The 26,023-nt window shown below is 29.6% G+C and overlaps 1 protein-coding gene across 3 annotated transcripts in view; it reads right to left on the bottom strand.

The window, feature by feature from the left end:
- The window catches only part of LOC123271819 (xaa-Pro aminopeptidase ApepP-like), an 84,930-nt gene extending 61,542 nt beyond the window's left edge, over nucleotides 1–23,388 (bottom strand). The window contains exons 1-2 of one of the 3 annotated variants that reach the window (XM_044738274.1): nucleotides 23,103–23,383; nucleotides 22,882–22,924 (exon numbers count right to left, since the gene is read on the bottom strand). In XM_044738274.1, the coding sequence (XP_044594209.1) occupies nucleotides 22,882–22,924 (43 nt within the window). In that variant the 5' untranslated portion in view covers nucleotides 23,103–23,383. Of the gene's footprint in view, nucleotides 1–22,881 lie in introns of all 3 variants that reach the window. The other 2 variants (XM_044738284.1, XM_044738264.1) reach the window with 2 other exon arrangements.
- Between the last annotated feature and the right edge of the window lie 2,635 nt (nucleotides 23,389–26,023).

The following is a 26,023-nucleotide window of genomic DNA, read 5'->3' as shown; positions in this document are numbered from 1 at the left end:
ATTTAATATATCGGCTTGTTTATTTGAACCACATGTAAAATGCACTGAAGGAGATTACCAGACTTTGTTAATACTCTAACCACTGCTTAAAAAAATTAAACTAGATAATTTACTTTTAGCACTCTCTTGCGGCCTACATGAAGATATATAGTAAATTAAATTTTTTGTTGATAATTAGTTTTTTACCCTAACCTGGCTGCATTTTAATAATTATGTCTTATAAGTAATATAAACCAATATAAGAAATAACCAAAAAATTAAATAAGTCTCATAGATTATATTGGTTGTATGTTTATTAGCAATTTCTTTATAGTCAAGCTTTATTTACTTAAATATGTGATGACTCCTGAGATAAGGCAGTTTTACGCACGAACTCTACCTGTTTATTTATCATTTTTTTTTTTTTCAAAGATTGAATTTAAAAATAAAAGAATCAATTCACGAAGGACTTTTATTTACGTTCTCCTGCAAAGTTTCATGATTTTTCATTCGGTCAAAAAAGCGTCCCAGCATCGTGTTCAAAATTTAAATATTCACTTGTCCTACATGTTTTTAAATAAAAAAATTAAATTCAGTATACATCCAGAAGGACTAGCTTGCTCTTGATTCATATTCCGTAATGAAATTCAAGTTCAATTTTAAAAAATCATTGCTCATAGGAAAAAATATCCAAATTGTAATGAGAAAAATTATTCATAATTCACAGTTAATACTTCACCAAAAGACATGTGTTAATTATATTAGAAACAGTCTACTTTGATAAATTTTGAAATAAATACATGCAGTTACCAAAAAAGTTTTCGAAAAGATGCTTTGAAACTATCTTCGTTCAAATTTTCTTTTGTGCGAGTATTTAAAGCTCAATAACTTTTTACTCGTTAAGATTACGAAGAAACTACCTCAGTACTTTTTTGTAGAGAATTAAATTTCCTACAAGAATAATTGACGAAAAATGCATAAAAAAATTTTTTTCGTAGTTTTATCGGATGAAAACGTAAATAAAATTTTTTTACGTGTTATTTACATGGGAAAATAAAAATTCATTGAGCTTCATGAAGAATTGAGATATCAAGCTGCACTTTGAAGGAAATTTTTTTTATACCTTAGAAAAGCTTTTAAGATGATAGGCAAAAAACTTTTTTTTTTTGGACCACTCTAATGTATCTATATATATCGATATAACACGGCTTGCCCGTACGATAGCGTCTTTAATTTATGATGGATCTGCTCCAAACTCAACATACTTAATTTTTAGACGAATATCAAGGTCAAGTTCAAAGATGAGCTTGATCGGTCAAGTAGTTTAGAAATTACAGGGTTTCAAAATTTTCAAAATCGTAAAAATTCTTATTTTGGCAGTTTTTTTCACGTGTGAGAAAATCATTAACATAATCATTATAGCTACTAATTATTATTATTATTATTATTATTATTATTATTATTATTATTATTATTATTATTATCATTAATTACTATTGTTTTACTATCATTACTATTGCTTGAATTATTAAAATATCTTAAAACTAATATTAAATCGGCGCGCATTATTTTTAGTTCCCGTCCCACCGCTAGAGCGCGCCGAAAATACTTATTCTTTCGCTTGACGATTCTTAATTCGTACTTTTATAAGCTCAACTGATAACGGAAGAATCATTTCTTGAGGATTGTATCTGTGAGTGTTGTGGTCGCTGGATTACGGAACTCTATCTTTCTTCGCTTACTTTGGTCCGCTGGGATATTTGTAAGGTAAGATTGATTAAATTAACCGATTAATTTTGGTTTTTGTGTGACGGTAGTCATACACTGATCAGGATTAACCATTCCGCAGTGCTTATGCCTTCTGCATGTGTACTGTGACCCAATTCGAGTAGGTGGTGCGAGAAGGATAATATCCGCTCGTACCCGGGTAGAGTGTAGGACTCCTGGGGGACGACGAGTCACCAGGAAGGGGGCATTAGCTTTGTGTTATTATACCGCGTTTTCAAAAACTAGAATTCTACTTTACCGACGGTTAACTTTAGTCGTACCCGAGAGTTATTTTATTAACTTATTATTTAATCCTAGCATTATTCTAATATTATTGCTTTAAGAAGGGTTTACATTTTTTCTCTCTCTCGCCCTCTATTGGACAAACGAAAGTATTTCTGTCATACTTGTACAACTTATGGAATCTTAAAACGCATTTTATGCATAAATAAATGAAAATTTTTTAAAAAAGCGTTGTTTATTGTAATAAATTAAATATTATCTTCTTAATAAATTATTGTTAAATATCAAGGCAGATAATTTATTAATTATTTCATTTAATTAATTATTTATTTTAATTATTTTATTTTATTATTCATTTAAAAATATTCTTCATTAAAACACGATCCTGGACACGACGAGCTAACAAGCTGAAGAATAACCCGTTACACACGAATAACTTTTTAACGAAATAACTTATCAAATTTTTGTAAATTGCATTTTAAAGCCCATAAAACGAGCTTTAATATTCATGTCATTTTATTCTCTTATAGATTGAAAATAACCTATTCGTCTGAAGATATTTAATGAAATTTTACTATTGCATTCGTTTCAACTTAGGGAGAAGGGATTCCATCAATGTGATTGAGGTATTTGTATTGTTAGTGTTGTGATTTTATTTAAGTAGAAAATCTACTTCCATTTCGGAAGCCAAATGCCAATTTTTTTTTCTTAATCAAAAAAAAAATTATTCAGAAATTCAATTAATTATAACTAAATTTTCAAAAACATACTTTTGTAAATTTCGACATTTACACTTGAAGATTGAAAAACCTGTTTTAATTTTTACTAAAAATTCAAATTGCGCACATCCGCGCCCTCTAATCTTGAACCAATAAGGAATCAGGGTCCATGTTTTCGATACTAAGCTAACTTCATTTTACCATCAATTTTAGTATATAGGATAGACGATTTGCAGTTAAAATTCAAATACAAATGTGTATATTAATTGTGTTTAAAAACACAAAATGTTTTTAAATTTCAAATATTTTAATAAAAATCATAAAAGAGATATGTACAGTTATAAAATATTTGTTATATTATTCTTTCAAAGACAACAATATAAACTTTTATAAATGTGATAAACTTTTTACTTAAGCAATGCTTAGTCCAGATTATGCAGCCAGTATGCACATGATTTTCGTATTTCTGTATTTAACTATTTTGATTTTTAAAGCAGCTTATAAAAATCCAATACATCTTTAAACTTTCAAAGATTATTTGGAAATTCAAAGAGTGAACATTTAATTAAAATGTAGCAAGTAAAATTTAAAGTAATTTCTTTTGAGTTTACATTATACACTGAAAAAAATAATCGGTAGAGGCAACCGATTAAAATCGGTAGAGGTTACCGATTTTTTTTCGGTATCAGCTACCGATTTCCAATCTGTAGCCTCTACCGATTTTAATCGGTTGCCTCTACCGATAAATCGGTCACCTCTACCGAAAAATCGGTAGCCTCTACCGAAAAATCGGTAACCTCTATGGATTTACATTTACCGAAGAAATATTTTTTGGGGCTCATTACTGAAGCATAAATGACATGTCAACATGATTTTCATGTGACAGCAACATGATTTTCATGTGGTAGTAACATGATTTTCATGTGGCAGGCAATTCTTTATTAAAAAGTTGATGTAACGTTTTCATATTTGTCGCTTTTCATTGCTTTGCCAACCACTTTGGCAACGATTACTATGGCAACGGTTAGATAATAATGAATAAAATTTTTAAAAATATTGATTAATTAAATTTTAGATGATAAACATTTTGACAGAAGCGTACTCAAATGATAGGTCTCGATGAGCGTAACATCAGGATGAGCTTATATCTTAAAAAATTTCAATAATTAGGAAATTACGTTGTATTTTGTCCACTGATATTTTTAATGATATAAGCTTTTTAACTTTTTAATAAAGGATTTTATATATACGATATTACTCATATTTATGAAATATATAAAAAATTCATGTGAGTATTTAAATGGAAGGTCTCGATAAGTGTAATACCGGAATGAGCTTTTATCGTTAAAAATATTATTAGTGGACAAAATACAACGTCATTTCTTAATTATTGATATTTTTTGAAGTATAAACTTATCCTGATGTTACTCTCATTGAGACCTTTCATTTGAGTACATACACGATTTTTTTCATACATTTCATATGTATGATATTTTTCATATTTGTAAAATATATAAAATATAAAAAAAATTCATGTGGGCATTCAAATGAAAGGTCTCGATGAGTGTAACATCGGGATGAGCTTATATCTTTAAAAATAATAATATTTCACAAGATACAATGTCATTTCTTAATTATTGACATTTTTTAAGATATAAGCTCATCCCGATGTTACACTCATCAAGAGCTATCATTTGAGTACCCATATGCATTTTTGATATATTTTTCATATATACATATATATGATAAATATAAATATATGAAAAATTGATGTGGGTACTCAAATTAAAGGTCTCGATAAGTGTAACACCAGGATAAGCTTACATCATTAAAAATATCATTAGTGGACAAAATACAACGTCATTTCTTAATTATTGACATTTTTTAAAATATAAACTCATCCTGATGTTACTCTCATTGAGACGTGTCGTTTGAGTACGCACACGACTTTTTTCATACATTTTATATATATGATATTTTTCATATTTGTAAAATATATAAAATACATAAAAAATTCGTATGGGTATTCAAATGGAAGATCTCGATAAGTGTAACACCAGACCAAGCTTACATCGTTAAAAATATCATCAGTGGACAAAATACAACGTCATTTCCTAATTATTGACATTTCTTAAGATAATAACCTCATTCTGATGTTACGCTCATCGAGACCTTTCATTTGAGTACGTTTCGGACAAAATGTTTATCATCGAAAATTTCATCAATCAATATTTTTACAAATTTCAATTAAAAATATCTAACCGTTCTCATGATGGTAATCGTTGCCAAAGTGGTTGCAATAGCAACAAAAAGCGACAACAATGAAAACGTTACATCAATTTATAAATAAAGGATTGCCTGCCACATGAAAATTATGTTACTACCACATGAAAATCATGTTGCTGTCACATGAAAATCATGTTAACATGTCATTTATACTTTAGTTATAGGCCCCAAAAACTATTTCTTCGGTAAATATAAATCGGTAGAGGTTACCGATTAAAATCGGTAGAGGCAACCGATTAAAATCGGTAGAGGTTACCGATTAGAAATCGGTAGCTGCTACCGAAAAAAAATCGGTTACCTCTACCAATTTTAATCGGTTGCCTCTACCGATTTTAATCGGTTGCCTCTACCGATTATTTTTTTCAGTGTACCAGCTCGAATATTCAAATTCATACACTAAATTTTAATTGTTGTTTAACAAAATCAAAATTAAAATGTTATGTTATAAAAATTTAAGGTAATTATTTACAAGTGGAGTCAACCATTTTAATTTTCATTTTTTTGAACGAAAGATACATAAAAAAAATGAACAATTTAAAAAAAAAAAAGTTGATTATCACAATTTTAACAAATTTTCAAAAAAATTTATAAATTTTCAAAAAAATAGTGATATTCAACTTTTTTTTTTTTTAAATTGTTCGTTTTTTTATGTACTTTGAAAAAAAAATATATATATATCAAAAAAAGATAAAATAGAAATTTTATCCAAAAACATGAGAGCTAAAATTTTTTCCAACTTTTGAAGGCAAAAAATCTATCGAAATTTTTTTTTTTCCCTTTCACGACATTTTTTATCATAAATGCGCCGTAAAAACAAGCAGAATAAAAAAAAAAATTAAAAAATGTTGTAAATAATTACCACATTTAATTCTGTTTGTCCTGTTATTATAAAATTATTTTGAACAGTGCACCCAACCTTTTATGCTTTCTTCTATGATTCTTTAGAACCAATCATTTGGATTAAAATAAAATCAATACAGTGATTTTGGAGTACCATATTCGAGGAGGCACAAAGAGGTGGCATAAATGAACTATAAAATATTAGAGAAGCATCAGAATTATAGTAGAATGATTAATCGTTAGCTTATACACCAATTCATCTCGGAATTATCGTTGTAAGCCATGTTCAAAACATTCATAAATTAACACTTGAATCTTCTAATTTTTTTCATTAAATCGGTTTCTAGTCTCATGACAAATTTTTTGCTCAACATAGTTTTTCTAATTTCAAGTAAATAAACCATATTTTTAAACATTTTTAATTATAGAATTTTTTTACTGTACACATATTTATTATTTCTGTTTTCAATGCGCTAACATATGACCAGTAGTATATCAGAAAAATTCGAAATATAAACGAAGCTTTATTAAAATTCCATGCTTAACGAACTATTAAAATAGCAAAGCGTAGTTAAAATGGCAGCAGGTAGGCGAAGTATAAAGTCGTTGAGTCCCCGTGTCTAAAAGTATCGTTGAATCGACGCGTTTGGATATCCAACTATCGGGAGAGAAGAACAGAGGCATCAGTTGATAAAGAATAACGTTCAAACCGGAAGTCATGGGTTAGAACAGATAAAACACTCAATGATCAAGACAGCATAAGAGAGTAGGTATATTTTATCAAAACTGTCTAATCAATAACAAACAACAAAATGTAAATTGGAATGTTCGAAAAATAAATATAACTATATAACTTTGAAATTTCCATTGGGACGTTGTAAACGGAGAATCCAAAAAATTTGCAATTATACAGGAAAACATAAACCGTGTGGAATAATTCTTAGTTTACGTTACTCTCCCAACTTAACGGACACTTGTTGGCTGACGCCTGTTACATTTTACATCAGTGCTCGCGCGTGCGTCGACGAATACAATTTCTATGTGTACATTGAACTGTAATGTAACTCACACATTACAGTGCCAACTGTTGGGTATTACTTTATCGCGATATACTTACCTGATACCTCGCGCGACATTTTGTGTTGAAAAAAATTCCAAGAAAATATCTGAGAGATGCTCCACCTTACTAAATTCATACCACGTGTCTTACATAATCCTGTGTTTTAATTTTAATAAAAATAAGTATGCGGATTAATTTTTTTTTCAAATTAGAATCTTGCGACTTGAACGGAGTTTCGAATGCGGACACATCATGCGGCGAATATATTGATTAAGTATCTAATTCTTTTTATGTGCGAATCTATTACATAAGGTGCCAAGCCTAAATACTAAAAATTCGGAACAAAAATAATTCATAAGTTCGTAGATAAGATGCTCGGGTGTCTGAGCACCTAAGTACCTGGTACCACATTTGTGCGGCCATTAGTCGGATACGTCGGGTAACAATAACCATTTTTTTGTTTACAGATATTGGATAAGTGACAGCACAGCTGAACAGGATCGAATGAACGTCAGAAGGGACATGTTTAAGCTATATAACAGTCAGATTGACACAGCCAGAGGTCGTTGATCGCCGTGTATATAAAGACACAAAACCTAGAAGCCGAGACCTGTGTATAACAGTGATGTACAGTGTGTAGAAGTAATATTATACTATACAGACATCGTTACGTTATCCAACTCGCAGTTGAGTCGTCACATTAATTAGGGTGGAACAATAGAGAATGAGAGTTTTCATTAGGGTCACATGACTGATAGGAGGTCGAGATTGTGGGTGTTTTACTGCCAATACTCAACTGCCAGTCTGACTTACTCGATGACGTCATATCACTTTGGTTTGCAATATATGTCCCTGCTTATAAGCGATTTGTTGCTTTAAAATTTTCTCGCTATTTATCTATTCGATAAATTAGGATTTAATAAAAAATATGTAATTCATTTAATTCATTTGCAGTCATGAATTGCCAGTTATGTTTATTTTTTTATATTGAGCAACTGAAAGTTCAATTTTACAATCAATATTCTATTCTATTTGTTAAACATAGTATCGATTTTGTACTAAGAAAATCATTGAATAAAAGTAAGTGAACAAAAGGGCCTGAAAATGTGTGCGTGGTGTTATCAAGGTATTAGGGGATGCAGGGAGTATTTTAAGGGCCTCAGGGCCCCTTAGTACGTACTCAAGGTCAGTATGGAGCCAGTCACTGGCCTTGAAAAAATACACATATATTCATACATATATATACACAACACTTGTGTATATGCAGGTAAAATGTTATGCAGTATACATATGTGCTACACTATAGTAGTACGTAGTATACAAGCCCACTGATTTCACCATACTAAAAAGGAATTCTTTGTATGTTGTTCGTTGTATGTTGTATGGTGTTTGAGTTAAATGTGCTCACGCACTGTCCGACGGACGTATACTATCGGGGAAGCATGATCCACACCCTGTGTACTGACATGCCATACTCCTTTGACGCTTCCATCCTCGCTCCTTTGCTCCTTTTCCAAAGATACCAGAGATGTGAAACCTGAATCGCGTCCAAGTATTCACGGGACGCATGAACATCGAAGATAATTCAACTCTCCAAGCGATTTTATTGTTACTTACATACTTAACTCTTGAACAATAATTTACGAATTGTTAATTTTTTTATTGGAATAAAAAAAAATCATTTATTGATAATATTTGATACGATTTTTTTGGTTGATAAATTTGAATGAATTTATCGAATAAATTAGTGTAAGAATGTCACAAATTGAAAATGTATTTATTTAAAAAATCTTCCGTTACTGTGATAATGTTTGACACTTTTGTTTGTTAATTTGATATAATTTCATTGAATTAACGCTCAAAAGTATTATAGATGTATTATCAAAATTGATAAAATAAACTTTTTTTTATACAATGACGGAAAATTATTTCCTGTATTGAATTCGGCTGTTGTGTTGTAAATGCTGCGAAAAACAATCAAAGATTATAAATGCCATCAAAATTTGAAGATGAGTATTAACTAAGAGATTGCGTGTGACACGCATATGCGTCGCCTTGTTCACGCACGTGTTATTAGGGCTACATGACATAACGAACATGATTGGGTTACTTCAAATAACCTCAAGTTACAGCGAAACATTGTACATTAGACTTATGAAAAAAAATATGTATAAATATATTTATTTATTTATAGATATTTATTAACACATGTCTGAGTATTGGTGCGAATTTTGCAGAAAAATAAAGATCACTTTAGTACTACCCGCATGGAAAAATATATATGCGAAAAATATATGCAAATATATATTTTCACATATATTTTTTTTGCGCTAAATATATGTCCGCATATATGTTCACATATATGAGCGCATATAAATGTCTAGAGATACACAGAAAAAAATTTAACTTGAATTAAGAAAATAATTTTGAAAAATTTAACTTTCTTGATTTGAGTAAAAAAATTTTCAAACTTAGAAATTTTTTTTTGTGTATGCTTACATATATGTCTACATATATGTAAGCATGTATCTCTGCATATATCTCAGCATCTATGTGAAAAATATATGTTGACATATTTTTTTTTTCGTAAATATATGCGGCATATATATTATATATGCGACATATATTTTTGACATATATTATATTTCTCCATGCTTTATAAAGCATACTTTGTACTTAATACAAAGCGAGTATCCTAGCAGTATAGATGAACGTACCAAATTGATGAATAAGTGGATGTGAGATTGTAACAGTTGATGATAAACAAAAGATTTTTACCATTACTAGTCGCTGTCTGTTTAAATAATAACAATGAAGAATTAATAGATTTATTATACAGTTTTAATTTATTTCTAATTTTTTCATTTTGGAGGTAACGCGTTCACATAATATTTAAATAATTAGTGCGGAAGTTCTAATGGACTATAAGTGGAACAGAAGTGACCAAAAGCCGCGAAGCCCCAAGGATTATTCTAGCAGTATCTTCTTTGTAGCGTGCATATGCTCTCTATGTGTGACGAGTAACGATCTGACGAGCTGCACAAAGACCGAAACGTCGAACAAAGAAAAAACATGCGAGGCAACAGGAGAACACGATGTCAAAGGGTTTACAGTGATACAAGATGGGTAGGCCTAAAGGACAGTGATTCATTTTATTGTACCCTCATCGTCAAGGCTGATCACGGGGTCATGAATTGTCATCTTCGACGTTTGTCATCAATTGTCCTTGTGTGTATCTGTAATGAATTCTTAAGTCTTATCTGAAAATCTTGAGTCTGGATGATGAAAAATTATTTTATTGTTTTAATGAAGTTATAAATTTGTCAAATTTTTACGAAGAAAGTTATTTTTTTTTTCATTCCTTGAAGCTACGGCTCAACCATGAGAATATTTTGTATCAGAATGTAGAAGCGCGTTTTGAATATGCTTGACCGCACTCGGACAATGGCGCTGAGAACTTGGGCCAGGATGAGAATCAGGAGTATAGGAAATCCTTGAGTAACCCTAGATATCGAGCATACATGTTGTTTTGTTTCTTATTGAGATTATAAAAGAAAAAAAAAAGAAAAATTTCCTTTTTGGAGTTAAAAATACAATGATTCCATGCAAGATTAAACGATTGGTCTTTTAGAGAGGCTGGAAGCTGAATCCTGGATTAGGTGAGTAAAGGAGAGGACTAGGAATGAAGAGATTGAAGGAAGTCTTATGTGTGTTGTATGAGTATTTTGAAAATAACAACAAAGAATAAATATGGTGATTTTATTTGTTTTGAGAGAAAACATGAGATTAGGCGAGCGGATTAGGTATGTGTTGTGTCGAAATAGTCGTTTAACATGCCGTGAATCTGTCAGTTGTTGGTAAACTACGGCTTAGAAGGCTACGGGAAGCATGATCAACATAGAGGTAGTTCGTTGAGCTAAACGCGTTTAGGATTCTCGCGGATTCCCTCCAAAACGCTTACTATACTCACTACTAGCTAGACTACCTCTCTTTTCTCTACATATCTCCTGACATTCTCTATACTCTATACTATACCTCCTGCAACCACAGTAGACAGTAGTGTTATCTCACTATACTCCTATGTCCAACGTTCTCCTCATCGCTATTTTCTGTTTACTTATTATTCTTCTATTTATTTTTAACAGTAGATCACTAAATTTTTACACCGAATGATTTAATGATGTAAATAAATTATATAAAATAGAATGAAGCTAAAATAAAGATTAATTTTAATAAATTTATTCATACTCCCAGCGAAAGAAAAAAAATAAATTTAGGAAATTCAAAAGTGCACGAAGACAATTTGTATTTATTAAAAAGTTATTGATTGTTAATATAATATAATATAATATAAGTTAATATACAACTTATTATAGTTTATTTTATGTCGTCGTTATGAATAAATTATTTTTTGGGACTTGGATGATATTTCTCGGTTAGTTTCTAAACAGAATCTATACCGATTTTTTCAATTGCAGCTACCAAAAGGTATTTAATTTAATAAAAATTTATAATAAAAAAATATTCCTCATTTTTAATATTTTGTAAGGTAAAAGGCCCAATAGATGATCACGTACCAGTATATGATTATCTATTGGGGCTTTTACCTTAAGTGTTATTTGTATCTCAAATGAAGTTCCTTTTTTTTATTGATTAAGGAGTGAGAATTTAACTTCTCGTTAAGAAGATAAGAAATTTTCAAAAATTGGTAATCGGTAGCCTGCACCGAAAAAATCGGTATCTGCTACCGATTTTTTTCGGTAGCAGCTACCGATTATTTTTTTCCGTGAAGAATGGATGTATTTAAAACATAGAGTCATAAAAATAGGTATAGTTCATATTGAGTATACAGGCTCTTGTTGCAAAAAGAAACCAAATGTTACTGCAGGATACTCGAACCCATAGCTATAATAATATAGCATTTAAGAGTTAGTCTTAAATGATTCTTCTAACAGAAAGAACATATTCTCTGGCTACTGCTTAATAGAAGCACAACTTTTATAAATAAACTAATCTAATAATAATTAATTTATGACAAAATATTCACGTCCAATTATCCATAATCCTAACAGTTTATGGGTCCAGATACGTTGTTAATTAAATAAATTATTAAAATACAAATTTTCATCAACGGAAATAAACTTATAAGTGACTTTAAACTAGTTAGTGTTAAAGTTAACGTGAATACTGAAGTATAAGTGTTTCAAAGTGATAATTATTAACTGATTATTTTTTATTTTTTCACAATCTAAAGCATCTAAGCTAAGCCGTAGAGAGAAATTAATTTTGCATTTATGTGGAAACATCCAATCATCTAATAGTAAGACAAAATTTCTTTTTTACTCAATTCGGGAGCTTCCAACCACCTCATAAATCGAGAGGATACCTTTTCATACCTAAAGACACCAATCAAGATCTCCGTAACATAGAATGAATCATTTATTACTGCAATAAAGATAAGAACCTTCATCGTAACCAGTAATATAGAGACTCAAAGAAAAATTCAAAGGAAAACATATTGTACAGCCCCGTTGTACCGTACAATCTACGATCTGGTTTCAAAATGCAGAATAATCGATAAACTTCTTTGAATCAGGGGTAAAGATAAACCATCACGGTAAGATTGTGAAAAAAATCGGTAAGAGTGGGAAACGATTTTCACATATGTGAATATTTATACATTAAAAACATTTTCACCTTGGTTTCAATGTTTTGAATAACTTTTACTTGAAGGTTGATAGACGTGGAAGAGTTTACAATAAATTCTGTCTGAAGTGAATTTTTACTATGCTGAGTCATAAAAGTAGTATTCATAAAAGTAATAGTGCATAAAAGTTATATGAAAAAAAATAAAAATTCGAGGCATTGGGTGCTTGAGTGTATCGATTTCTAAACTTTTTACTTCACTTTCAGAAAATTAAAATAGAAATATTTTTATTGATCATAAATTTTTTATTTTTCAATAAAGATCAAGTAAATTTTTATTTTTTTATATATTGTTTAATTTTTGCTCAATCAAGATATTAAATAAAAGTTTTTTTTTTTCATGACGTAGTTTTTCTTTTATAAAAATTAGTCATCATACCGCTGATCGAAATAAAGTTGTGAACATCCAACCTCTGACCAAACTCTCTTTGAATGAAAGCAGTCTTGTTAAATTACAGATTAGCGTATACGTTTGATACAGATTTTTGTAGTTTATTTTTTAAACTTAAACCAAGAAACTTTTTATTGGTAATCCTACTAAAAGTATTTCATATATTTTAACGACGTAAGTAATATATAAATTAATAAAACAATAATGTTTTCATAGGGGAGGGTGGGGCAAGACGGCCCACCTAAGCTGGTTTTTATTTTTTGTGGCTTTCTACTATCAAGTGGATTTACTCTCGTCCAACTTTAACTCAATTCACCGGAATTTTTCCAAAGTTACAAAAAAAATTTTTTTTTTTTTTCATGGAAAAGTTGTTTCTCACGTCAAAAATGTTTTTATTTCTCTCCTGGACAACTGCATTCACTTTTATATTACTCAGAAAAACTATTGTTAACATAATACCAATCGTTCTCCTACTTTTACAGAAAAAAAATTGAGTGAAATGATTTTTCCTACAAACCTATTACCAAGTACAGTACCGATAATTACATTTGTGAATATTGTGAGGATTAATTTATAATAACTCTAAATGATATATCTCACTCCCACAGGGGGTTGCGGGGGTGAATGTCAACAATGAAAATTTAAAATTTCCGAGCTGTAGCTCCTATAAGGTCCAAATTTGGTAAGAATCTTCTGTATGTGATGGAGAAATGATCTAAAAGCGGATTTTATGACAATATACTCTTAATATGGATAGCGGGGGTGGATGTTAACAATGAAAATTGTAAATTTCCGAGCTATAGCTTCTACAGACTCCAAAATTCGGTAGGAGTCTTCTATGTGTGATGTAGAAGTAATCTAAATGAGGATTTTACGACAACCCGACCTAAATAAGGATTGCGGGGGTAGATATTAACAATTAAAATTTCAAATTTCTTAGCTATAGTTCCTACAGACCTCAAATTTGGTAGAAATCGATAAATTGTTCTTATGATATGTGAAAAATAAATTTGGCTACTTATTTAAATAGAATTCGTAAAAAACATTGAATTAAATTAAATTTGTTTTCTACAAAAAATGGATGTTACTAAGAAAATTTTAAGTAACAGAAAAATTCGTCGCACTTGAAGGTAGATAAATTTCAACTTCACTTATGAGATTTGCAATGACTTTAACTAAACTTTCAATGCTCATTTGGAATCTGTGCAAATCACAAAAAAATTAGGAAAACGTTTGACCCTAAAGGCCATCTCTGCAACTTCCAGCTAATTCCATACGTAAGCGCTTAAAATTGCACTTATTACGTTTTTGAGCTAAAAATGCATCAATAACCCGAATTTGTGGTGATTAAAAAAAAATTAGAAAAATAAATTTTTGGTCAATTTTTGAGGTGGGCCTTCTTGCCCCAGGGGGGCCGTCTTGCCCCGACCTCCTCTACGCTTTTTTCTAAACAATTCACTGTTTTCTCACTCTTCTCCCATACTGCTTGTATAAAAATGTAGTTTTCCATTGCAATTATCTCTTGTTTGAAGAGGTAAATCGATTTCAAATTTCAATGACATGCGTATTATGCATTTAATTTCCTATATTTCAAGATTCAAAGATTTGTTAAATTTTTTTTTTTTGCTTGACCCAACTACTTTGAGCTCTAATTAATTAAAGTAGAATAAATAAACCTTATATTCATTAGTGTTACATTTTGATTTTGATGTAAGTTTATGGGTACAAAGTTATTATTGTGTGATCTTTATATGAAATAAGACTCGCTATACGAAAGCACAAAACAAAATTAATTAGACAAGTTAGTTGGAACTTGCATTTTGTTCATTAAAGTGGGATTGTTCAGTAGACTGATAACAAGTCAAGATTATTAGCATTCATATGAGAGAAGCGTTTCAATGTTTATAATCATTAACTAAAAATTTTTCAATCTAATTTTAAAGTTTTTTTTTGTCATCTAAATTTCAGATTTATAACTTTCATCAAAAATTTAAGCTTCCCCGGAAAAAAATGTTTAGATATGGCCATGCCTGTTCATGTATGATCATGCCTGAAGAGTAAAATACGTTACGGTCTGACCATTTCTGCTCATGCTTGATGTCAGGTATGATCAGGCCTTGTCATGCCTGCTTATGTCTGAGGCGTTATATGTCTGATTAGATCTGTTGGTGCCCGATCATTTTTCATGCCTGATTGGGTCTGAAGAGTCATGCCTGTTCATGACTGACCAGGCCTAAATATTTTTTTCCGGCATATTTCAAATATGATGATTGAACATAAAGTAACGTGGTTCGATAATTAGGAAGAAATTTTTCATTATTCTTATCTGCATCTTCACAAGTATCTGCAAAATTGGTGTTTTACGATAGATAAATTCAACCTTCCAGTTCTCCTACTTTTATTTATATACTTCTAGTGTCAGGTCAAAGCTATATTTGTGGTTTTATGTCACGTATTTATCGTCAAGTATAGTGTCTGAAAGGTGTGTTATCCCGATGGTCTCGCATATAAATAAATATATATATATATATATATATATATATATATATATATATATATATATGTACATATTTAAGAGTTTCTCGATATTGAAAAGACATATATAGATAACTTATCACCACAAATGCATTCTACAAATAATCAAATATTAGAGTTATTTTTCAGAGACCGATTATATATATAAATTAAAATTTTATCAGCCTATGGTCACAATTGACTAGTGAATTTTTAGTGAATTTTTAGTGAATTCAAGCCAATAGATGGACGGTCCATCATCCCTTATATGTTCGAGAGCTCTACTGGTAGAGCTCCTGACATGTTATCAGGGAGATCCAGGTTCGATTCCTGGCTTGGTAACCAACCCCATTTATTTTTTCAAAGTCTGTCTGCTCTCATTCAAATTTCTTTCACTATTTTTCACTCTATTAACATCTTTATAACTCGAACAGATACCACAAGCTTCCAGCTTTACTAGTATTCAAGTTTGATGGATTTCTATCGAACTAGTGGGAGGAGAGAATAAAAATCTCGAACATATAAGGGATGATGGACCGTCCATCTGTTGGCTTGAATTAAAAAAATTCACTAGTCACTTGTGACCATAGGCTGATAAAATTCTAATTTAAATAATCAAATATTTATTTTAGTAGTTATCCAGACCCGAAACTTAACTATATGATGTTATAAAAACAAATGAAATTTTATGTTTTATGCAAATGGATAAAAATTAGTTTAGCCGTATATTTCATCAATTTATAGGTATTTTCTATCATTAAAAGTAAGAACCTATATTTTATCTGTAAAGGTGAGACAAAATTATGTTTTCTGTCCTCCGGCCGGAAAGTGGCAACCCGCTGCGCTAAAGTTTCCACATTCCGGCTACGTCAGGCAGAAATAGTATATTACATACCTAGGCCAGTAAAATAAGAAAAGTCTCAGATTACATGTTATTGTTGGCCGAGGCGAAGCCGAGGTTGACAAACATGTGGTCTGAGGCTTTACTTTTTATTGACCAAAGTATGTATACTATTTTTCTGCTCGACGCTTAGCTTCTATAATTCTATGAATGCCTGTTACCTGGTGTGGTCTCTTTTCCGATAATTTACAATAGTTATTAACATTAAAAAGGATCCATACTCGAAGCTATTACACTCACTGTAAGTTTATTTTATGTAAGAATTTTTTTTATATTGGAATTAAAATCATCGTGTAAAAAATTCTCTTTTATACTCAAGTTATTTTGTAACTATTTTACTAACCAAACTTTAAACGCATCGTAGATATCTATGCTAACTTTTCTTTTATGAGCCTAACATCATTTTACTAATTTTACCAATATTACTGACGAGTGAGTACTTTACTTTATGGGATATTAAGCATATCGCATATTGAGTATGTCGTAAATTCTTTCTTAAATATCATAATACTATATAAATATTTCTTTTATATCAAATTTTACACGAACAAAAAATTGTAGGAAGTCTACAATTATCATATCATAATCCAGGACCAGACTTTCAATACAGTCAATTTGATAATTTACATTTGAAAATTCACGATGTTACATCGTAATAATGCCTATAAAAGTAGTAAATATCCGAATTTTTACGATGTAACGTCATAAATTTTAAAATATAAAATTATCAAAGTGATTGTATTGAAAGTCTGGTTGTAGATTTCGATGTTTCAATTGTAATTTTTCCTACAATTTTTTCCCGTGTAATAATAATTATAATCTCTCCTTTTTATATCCATAAAAATTAACTTTTTTTTATGTGTTACATGTTTCTGAATTTATTTTTTTGATTTCCCGCTATGAAAATCAATGATTTTCAAAAATCGGGAAGTTATTGTCTTACTCCTGTTTTCGAAAATCGAGTTCTTATCAGATCTTGATGTTTTGAGGTCCGAGGAAGCAGTTCTTTTGAATCCTCAAAATTTTTTATTATACACATAAATTTATAGTTTGTGTGAAACATCAATGTGATTGTAAGTATTTATTCGACAAAAAATCAAAATTTAAATTTTCTCATATTCGTAAATTCGATAAATTTTAAATAAATTGAAAGTAATTCTACAAGTTGTATCATGACTAACTGTTTACAGGATGAATAAGTGAAATTAATATTACTCGTATAACTTCTAGATAAAATTTCTAAATTTCATTACTCATTACGTATTACTGACAAATCTATTTTTATTCTTATGAATGTATTGATGAATGAAGAATCGGTAATTTCATGATTCATAAATATATGTCAAGAATTAAAAAAAAGTTGTTTGTTAGAAGTTGAATAAAACAAAATAGTTACTCATTTATTTTTATTCTTATTCATGTATATTTCCGTTGAAATAACTCGGGTAACTCGGCATGCTTAGAAATGATATTAATAGTTCTACCTACTTACATTAGTCGTCTTCGCGGGCAATGATCGCTAGATATTGTATCGCTAGTGGGTGGTTGTCGCAATAAGAATGTTTATTTCTTCCTCTATTATTCATCAAGTATCATCGATTTTTTTTAGCATTGTGGAATGAATAGTCCTTTATTTTTGTTTGCAATAAATTTTTTTCCATTTTGTTTTTAATAGAATTATACAATAGCTCGAATTATAAATTCATTTATAATTACCGATAAAAACTTTAATTAAAAATTAAAATTCCGTATTGTGCGATTTTAATTATGTAAATTAAAATTTAATTATTCATTTCTGTCAAAATTACCGCCAGTATGCAAGAATATTATATACATTTTCATCAAAATATATAATTCATATAAAAATTATTTTGATAACGAAACATACATTGTCAATAAATTTTAATTAAAGTGAGACAATCGTAACAGAAAAATTATAAAATTCAGGTGTTTCGTTTTATTCGTTGATCAGTGTGTTATCGTATTATTAACATGTATGCAAACAATTACACTGACGAATTGATCATCACGAAGTGTTAATATTCGCATCATAACAAAGACTGCGGGTGTACAATTAACATGCTTATGAATATGCAAATAATGTCGCTTGTGTAATCAGCATAAATCTAAGTTGTTCCAGTTTAATCTCAATTGATTAGTCATTTGATGTACTTTATCAACCCATCAAAATGGAAATCGTTTCTAATTCTATGCGGTTATGTTGTCAATCTTCATAAGAGAAAGTGTCAATAATTACTCTCGATATAATTTATTCAATAATTATTTTCATTAATAAATAATTAACACAGGTCCACAAAAAAAAGTGGTTTGTATTTTTGACTGGACCTACCTGTCGGCTACTCTACCTATCTGTATGTATTTCGATGCGCTGAATCCGAATCTGAAGTCAGTTTTGCTTTTACACCCTCAAAATTTGAAAAAATTTCCTCTTGCACTTCTTTTTCCGTTTGCACACGTCTTTTTTTTTCTATTTCCATCTCTTTAAGAGCCTCGATTTCATCTACGACTATTGTTTTCTGTAGTTTAATAGCTGATGAAACATTGGCGTATTTTATTTTATTTCTCTTAGTCGAGGAAAAACCAGCAATTTCAGTCTTATAAAAGTAACAGTTTTGTGAACTTATGAGTAAAGTCCAGATCATGGGGACTGTAAATTTCAAGTTTTATCTTTTTCTGTCCTTTTGCAATCGTATCAACATGATATAACATCGACCACAAACATAGTGTGGGATTCAGGCCGAATCAAAATTTGTAATTTGAATACGAAAGCATTCCTCATAACTTTTTTTTTAATTTTTTGGAAAACGCTCTACGGCTTTTTGCCGGTTTAAACTCGCCACAAACGTAACAAAATGAATCAGGACTTTTATTACAAAGATGGGAATTACTTCTTGTAATGGTTTGGTATACTCTCCAGTAGCCAAGTTTCTCACTACTGAAGAGCTGCAGTCGCTTGATGACGACGCCTGTCGGCGTGCTTTCTCACCGTGACCAGACGTCAACACTGGGTTTCCAAATCCCTGCATTATATAGTACTTATCACTAGTACCTGCCATGACGGCACACACGCCGTTAACCCAGGGACTTTGCCAGATGGTTCTGTTGGCCACCGTCACCACGTGGAGGTGCCCTGGTTTCAGGCACAAGCGATCGTAAGGAATTTTTAACGGCCCCCAAATTCGAACTCTATTTCAGGATGCAAATTTTATAGGAAAAATGAACGAGACAGAGAGGTGCCCTGGTTTCAGGCACAAGCGATCGTAAGGAATTTTTAACGGCCCCCAAATTCGAACTCTATTTCAGGATGCAAATTTTATAGGAAAAATGAACGAGACAGAGAGAATAGCTTAGGTAAGTTTCAAACATGTGTCTCAAAACTTTTTTGGAAATAAAAAAAGCAAAAACTACAGGACGTTAGTAGAAGAATTGGTGACAAATTAAAAAAATTTAGGTTGCTTAATGAACCTCAAACTACAATTTATGGATCTCACGTCGACCACTTTTCTAAAAATCTTGGAGACTATAGCGATGAACAAGGAAAACAATTTCATCAAGACATAAGTGAAATGAAGGGTAGGTATCGAGTAATTAGAATTTCAACATTATGGCAGATTTTGCTGGATGCTAACAAGAAAAATACCAGAAGAAAACAGAAAACGTAAAAGAACCCACTGTGTAGGTCATTTGAAGATAAAACAATTCGATACAAACGGACCACAGTCTGAAATTCGAAAATATGGTTTAGCACCTTCTCCTTACATGCTATATTTCACAGATTTAGTAATTTAGAAAATTTTTCAATTCTAAGATCTTATTTCATCCATGAAAATACACCCAAATCATTAACGATCATGTTTAATATATAGATTTTTTTCTCATATTTATAATTGCAATTTTCTCGATTTTTTTAATTTTAAAACATTAATGGGACAAAAAAACTTTTGATTCAAATTCAGTAGAACAAAGTACATAAAAAACGTACTCAATCTGAATCCATAAAAAAATTTTTCATCTCAATAGTTTCGATTTTTTATGATTTATTGCAATTTTTTTGGGTTTTTCGAAATTTTTTCAAATTATGTCGGCTCAACAGGCCAATTAACGTTTAGATTCAGATTCACTGAATTGAAATACATAAAAATTACACTTGATCCGTGTTCAAAAAAATTTTTTCATCGCTGTGACTGCAGTTTTTCGCAATTTTTTGCCTTTTTTATAGTTTTTTGCAATTTATTTAAAATTTTGAGGGAGTACGAGCAAAACTGGCTTCAGATTCAGATTCAACGCGTCAAAATACACAAAGATAGGTAGGTCCGGTCAAAAGTACAGACCACTTTTTTTTTTTGTGGGCTGGGTGTACTCAATCTGAATCCAAAAAATTTTTTTCATCTCGATAATTTTGATTTTTCATCACTTTTTGCAATTTTTTTGGGTTTTTCGCAATTTTTTCAAATTATGATGGCTCAACAGGCCAATTAACGTTTAGATTCAGATTCAGTGAATTGAAATACATAAAAATTATACTTGATCCGGATCCTCAAAAATTTTTTCATCGCTGTGACTGCAGTTTTTTTGCCTTTTTTGGAGGTTTTTTGCATTTTACTAAAAATTTTGAGGGTGTATGGGCAAAACTGACTTTAGATTCGGATTCAGCGCGTCGAAATACACAAAAATAGATAGGTTCCATCAAAAGTACAGACCACTTTTTTTTCTGGGCCGGTGTTATCAACACTTTCCTGTGTTTAATCGGAAAAATATCAATTTAGGACATTAAATACTTTACTGTCGTAATATTAATGATTTTCAAAAATAATAATATAATAATAATAATAATTTAAAATTGTAGATTTTTAATGTTGAATTTATTTCAGTCAATGAATTATCGAATAATAATCAAAGATAATTTTGTCAATAAAAAAATAACAGAATTTTTAATTGTTGTTAAATATTTAATTTTCTACCAAAACAAGTATCGGAATAAGTGTCACCAAAGTTTGTTGAAGTTTATCATGTTTTTCTCGAAATAATCAACAATTAAAAATTGTGTTGATTGTTTGTCATAAAAAAATATGTCATTCATCTGACAAGTAAATTTTATTTTATCTCCATTACTTTTACAAGCTTGTTATTTACTTAAACTGTTAAAAATAACATTGAGTTGATTTATGTGATAACAAAAAATCAAGGATGACTTGTGACATCCTTGAATCAATTCATCGTTTAGCTGCTAAATAGTTTCCGCAACAAGTAGTTTTTAAAAATAATTAATCACTTTGTTTTAAAGTGTTCATCCAAATAATTTAGTTTTTCTTATTCCAATAAAAAATTTTTTAGCCACTGTACGACCCGACCTCTTTTACCAGAATTAAAATATTGATCTTTAAAATAAAGAAAACTTTTTATTCAAATGTACATTAAAAATAATCTACCGTAAAATGTCGCAACCTGACCTACTCTTTCATTTCTAGTATTAGAATCTGTTTCATTCTCATCTTCCACAATTACGAATTCCACTTTCTTTCTTTAACCGTTTCAAAGATCAACAGTCCTTAAAAATGAAAAAAAAAAAATAGTTTATCGATCCATAAAATCAATTATCTTTTCCCACGATGATTAATGGCCCACAATAAATTACAATTAAAATTTAATATAATTAGTACCAACTCGAACTGTAAACTAATTTTTAAATCAACAATTACATTGGAGATAGATTTTTTTTACAGATGAGCGACAACTATTATGATTGATTATCAGACAGCCGGTAAATAATGTTCTCCGTCTAATTCATTTGGATGCTATTGTACGCAGCAAATTCGCATTGGTGGAAGAGGCAACTTACAATAGCGGAGTGTCGAGAGAGGATGTGTGACATTGAACTTAACTCGGTAATAACCATCTACCACGGTCAATTTTCATGCAGATATAACAGTATTAACTTTGCTACGGGGGTTAACACGCAGTAATAACAAACGGGAAACTAACGATGCATCAACTTGTTTTTTCCTCTTTACTTCATTTAAATTAATATTATATATCAGTTATCGTTATTATCTTGTTTATTTCATTACTGTCTTAGGGCCAGTTTTTCAACCCAAGATAAAATTTTTATTGCCAGTATATTTACATATATGAAATATATAGATATATTTTATTATTGGATAAAATTTTATCCTGGATTGAAAAACTGGCCCTTAGTATTCTTAACTTATTTACTTCTTCTTCAATTAAAATTTTGTTTTACTTTTTTTTTCTTCAAATTTTTCTCGACAAACTGTTATTTAATTGCGTACGCCATTCTCCAGTTTATTTTAAACGATTTATCATCTAAATGTTTACTTTATTCATTAATTTATTTATTTTTATCTACAAAAATTATAATGATAAATATTACGACTATCTTACTATAAAATATTAAGACAGCTTTATGCTATTTATGGTTATTTTTGTAACTTACCCGGTAGAAAAGTAAATAAAATAATCCAGTGCGATGACCTCATCTGTAAGATTTTATTATATACCCAATAAATAACACACACGGGCACTTAAATGTAATATTTATAAAAATAAATGTATGGTTAAAATGAAGATGAAGATGATAAGATGCGACGGGTTAAAAGCAATCAAGATTTATTTGACGGATGATAAAGTTTGGGTAAAAGGTCATTCGCGGTAAACCTAATAGCTTTGCGGTCGTGTCTCAGTCACGACGATAACTTCTTTCCGATAAATGTGCGGTCACCGCGAACACACCGTCGATGTTATGAGACAAAGACAGAGTGAAGATGAGTTGAGATGAGATTCAGGTGTATTTTTAGACTCCTGTGCACAAAGATTCTCTATCACTGCCGATTCTGCGGTTACTCGCTTCAGGGTGACTGCTGTGACCAAGAGAAAATTATTCGAAGAGATGCGAAGTGGTGGTAGCAGTTGCGCGGGTAACTAACCAAGAGGTAGGGATCATACTCATCGTGATCTAGTCCAGTCTTTTATTTATTTATTTATTTATTTTTTTTTTTTTATTTAACACTTATGTATACTTGGCTCCACTGTATTGAGCTTGTACCGGAGAATAATAATAAGGAAGCTATTTTTTAATCTTGATTAGATATTCTTTGATGGCACTTCCTTTGAAAAAATATTTAATTTAATCTTCAACTCTCTGTGCTTCATCACATTTTTATTCAAGTCACATACTTTTATTTTTTAGTGATAAAATTTTATTACTTTTATTTTAAAATCTACTTAAAAATTTTGCCAAAAAATAATGAATCAAAATTTATTTATTTAGTCTTTTCGAAAAAAAGTCTATTTTGATTGAAGAAAAATAATTTTGAAACAAATTGGTGCTCTTGCATCAAAATGATTTCTCTTAGATTCCCAATTCTTGGAATAAAATCTTTCTATCTCAGGTCGATAACTTATAAAAGTTAATTACCAAATTTATATTATCTTCAAGGGACATAATCAAATTTTTGAATGGGATTAAATCTTCTGAACTGAAAGAAATTTCATTTTTTCTTAAGAACTTCAGATCTTTGTTTCATGTCGTAGCTTTGTCCAAAATGTTATCAGCTTAAGTAAACGAATGAAGTTTTCATTTAATAAATTTTATCTTTAACAAATGACGGAAAGTATTAAGAATTTTTTCAATGATACAAAAAATTTAAAAATTACTTTAGCAGCGTGATTCAAGCAAGTAAATTTTATTATTTTTTTTTTAAATAATAAATGCTTCGTTAGAGAATAAACTCTTTAAATAAAGAATTTTTTAATCTTTATTCAAAAGTTATAATTTAATAATTGAAGACTTAATTTTATGAACTGAGTTTATAAAGAAACTATTTTTTTTATAGAATATTTTTTTTTCTTCAGTATAGGTTTAAAGTTTTATAAATAAAATTATCCATCAAGATTGACATTTATTTATTGACTTTTTGGTAAGATGATAGTTGACACAGACTCAGATACTCTTAGTCTAACGATACTCACCAGAGTCTTGAGTAAGTTTATTTTTATACATTTTTTCCCTTCATATTTTATCACAATCACTCTCAGAGTCAGTTGGTAGGATGATATTATATAGACGTATAAATAGAAAAACAGCTCTTCCGTTAAAAGCGTAAAAAACTTTTGGAGATAGTATACGGTAAAATCGTGGTAGCCTATTCTTTTTTTTTCTTATAAAATAAAATAGTAAGAAAAAAGAAAAGTAAATATAAACCCAAGGGGATATTTTACAAGTATATCCATTGTGACTTATCGACTTGAGTAAAATGACGTTGAGGTGATCGTACGACCTCAAACCACACCCAATGGATCTTGGTATACGGTAAATGGAGTTGATCCATTTCCGATATCCAAGTGGTAGTATATGCCTCACCCTACGCCTGCTATGTAGTTCTATGAAACAACTCTGAAAGCTCCTAGTATGCTATGGTGTAGTAGTTTAATAGCTGGGTCATTACGAAATGTGCAGTTGGTTTAAATGTAGAGTAGAGATGCTACATTTAATATGCTCGTGATCCCTTTTACTTTAATGATAGTTATCGATCCATCTTTTAAAGTCTAATAAACATTATCATTTTGACATTTACAAAGGCTACTACAATTGTATAGAGATTTTTTTTATTTTTTTATTTACTTATTATAAAGATTAATCGAAATAAGTTATAATTATCATAATTAAAAATATAACAATAATAATAGTCATACTTAATCCAAACAAATATAATTATATATATTATTATTATTATTATTATTATTAATATCAATATTTATTCAATATATCATGTTAAAGTAATAATCACACAAAATTGTTTAGATTAAATTAATTCCGTAATCCCTACCGTTTATGTATGTATATTTTATATAAATATGTATACACATACATTAAATACCTTTGCATTTTTCGTTTTTAATTATTATGAATATTATTATTATTATTATTATTATTATTATTATTATTATTACTATTGTTATTAATAATATTATTATCATTATTATTAAAATCCACTGTCACGTTTTGTTCATTTCAACATCGAATATATTTATATTTATATATTTATATGTATATATTCATATTTATAATATTTATATTTTTATTTATACTAAAATTTATACCTCTCACGCATTTTATATAATAAATTTATAAATCGCAATGATTACAAAGATTAATTATAATGTTATATTGTTATAATCGGTTTATTTGGGTTTGTTTGTATATGCATTGTATAGATTGTCACATTACAGTAAATTCCCAAAAAACCCGACGTTTTATAAAATCATTCAAAATAACTTCATCTAGTTTACAATAAATTATTAAATATATATTCACAAAAGTAAAGTATCTAATATTATTAAATGATGAATATACTTTTCACAACATTCTTTATTATTTTATTTTATTTTTCGATAGTGGATATCACTCACACGTTATACTGTAGATTATTTAGAAATTTTTAGATTCCAGTAAACAAAATGCATTAAAATTTCGATTAAATGTTTTTACAAAAGTTTTTTTATCGTCAATGAGTATTCGAATGTAATTTTTTATTACTTTACAATTTAATTTATCTTAATAATAATGAACAGTTTAC

This window comes from Cotesia glomerata, linkage group LG1 (assembly GCF_020080835.1).
Source record: "Cotesia glomerata isolate CgM1 linkage group LG1, MPM_Cglom_v2.3, whole genome shotgun sequence".
NCBI classification, from domain to species: Eukaryota; Metazoa; Arthropoda; class Insecta; order Hymenoptera; family Braconidae; genus Cotesia; species Cotesia glomerata.
The sequence above is the reverse complement of the archived record's forward strand: the minus strand, read 5'-3'. Positions and strand labels throughout refer to the sequence as shown.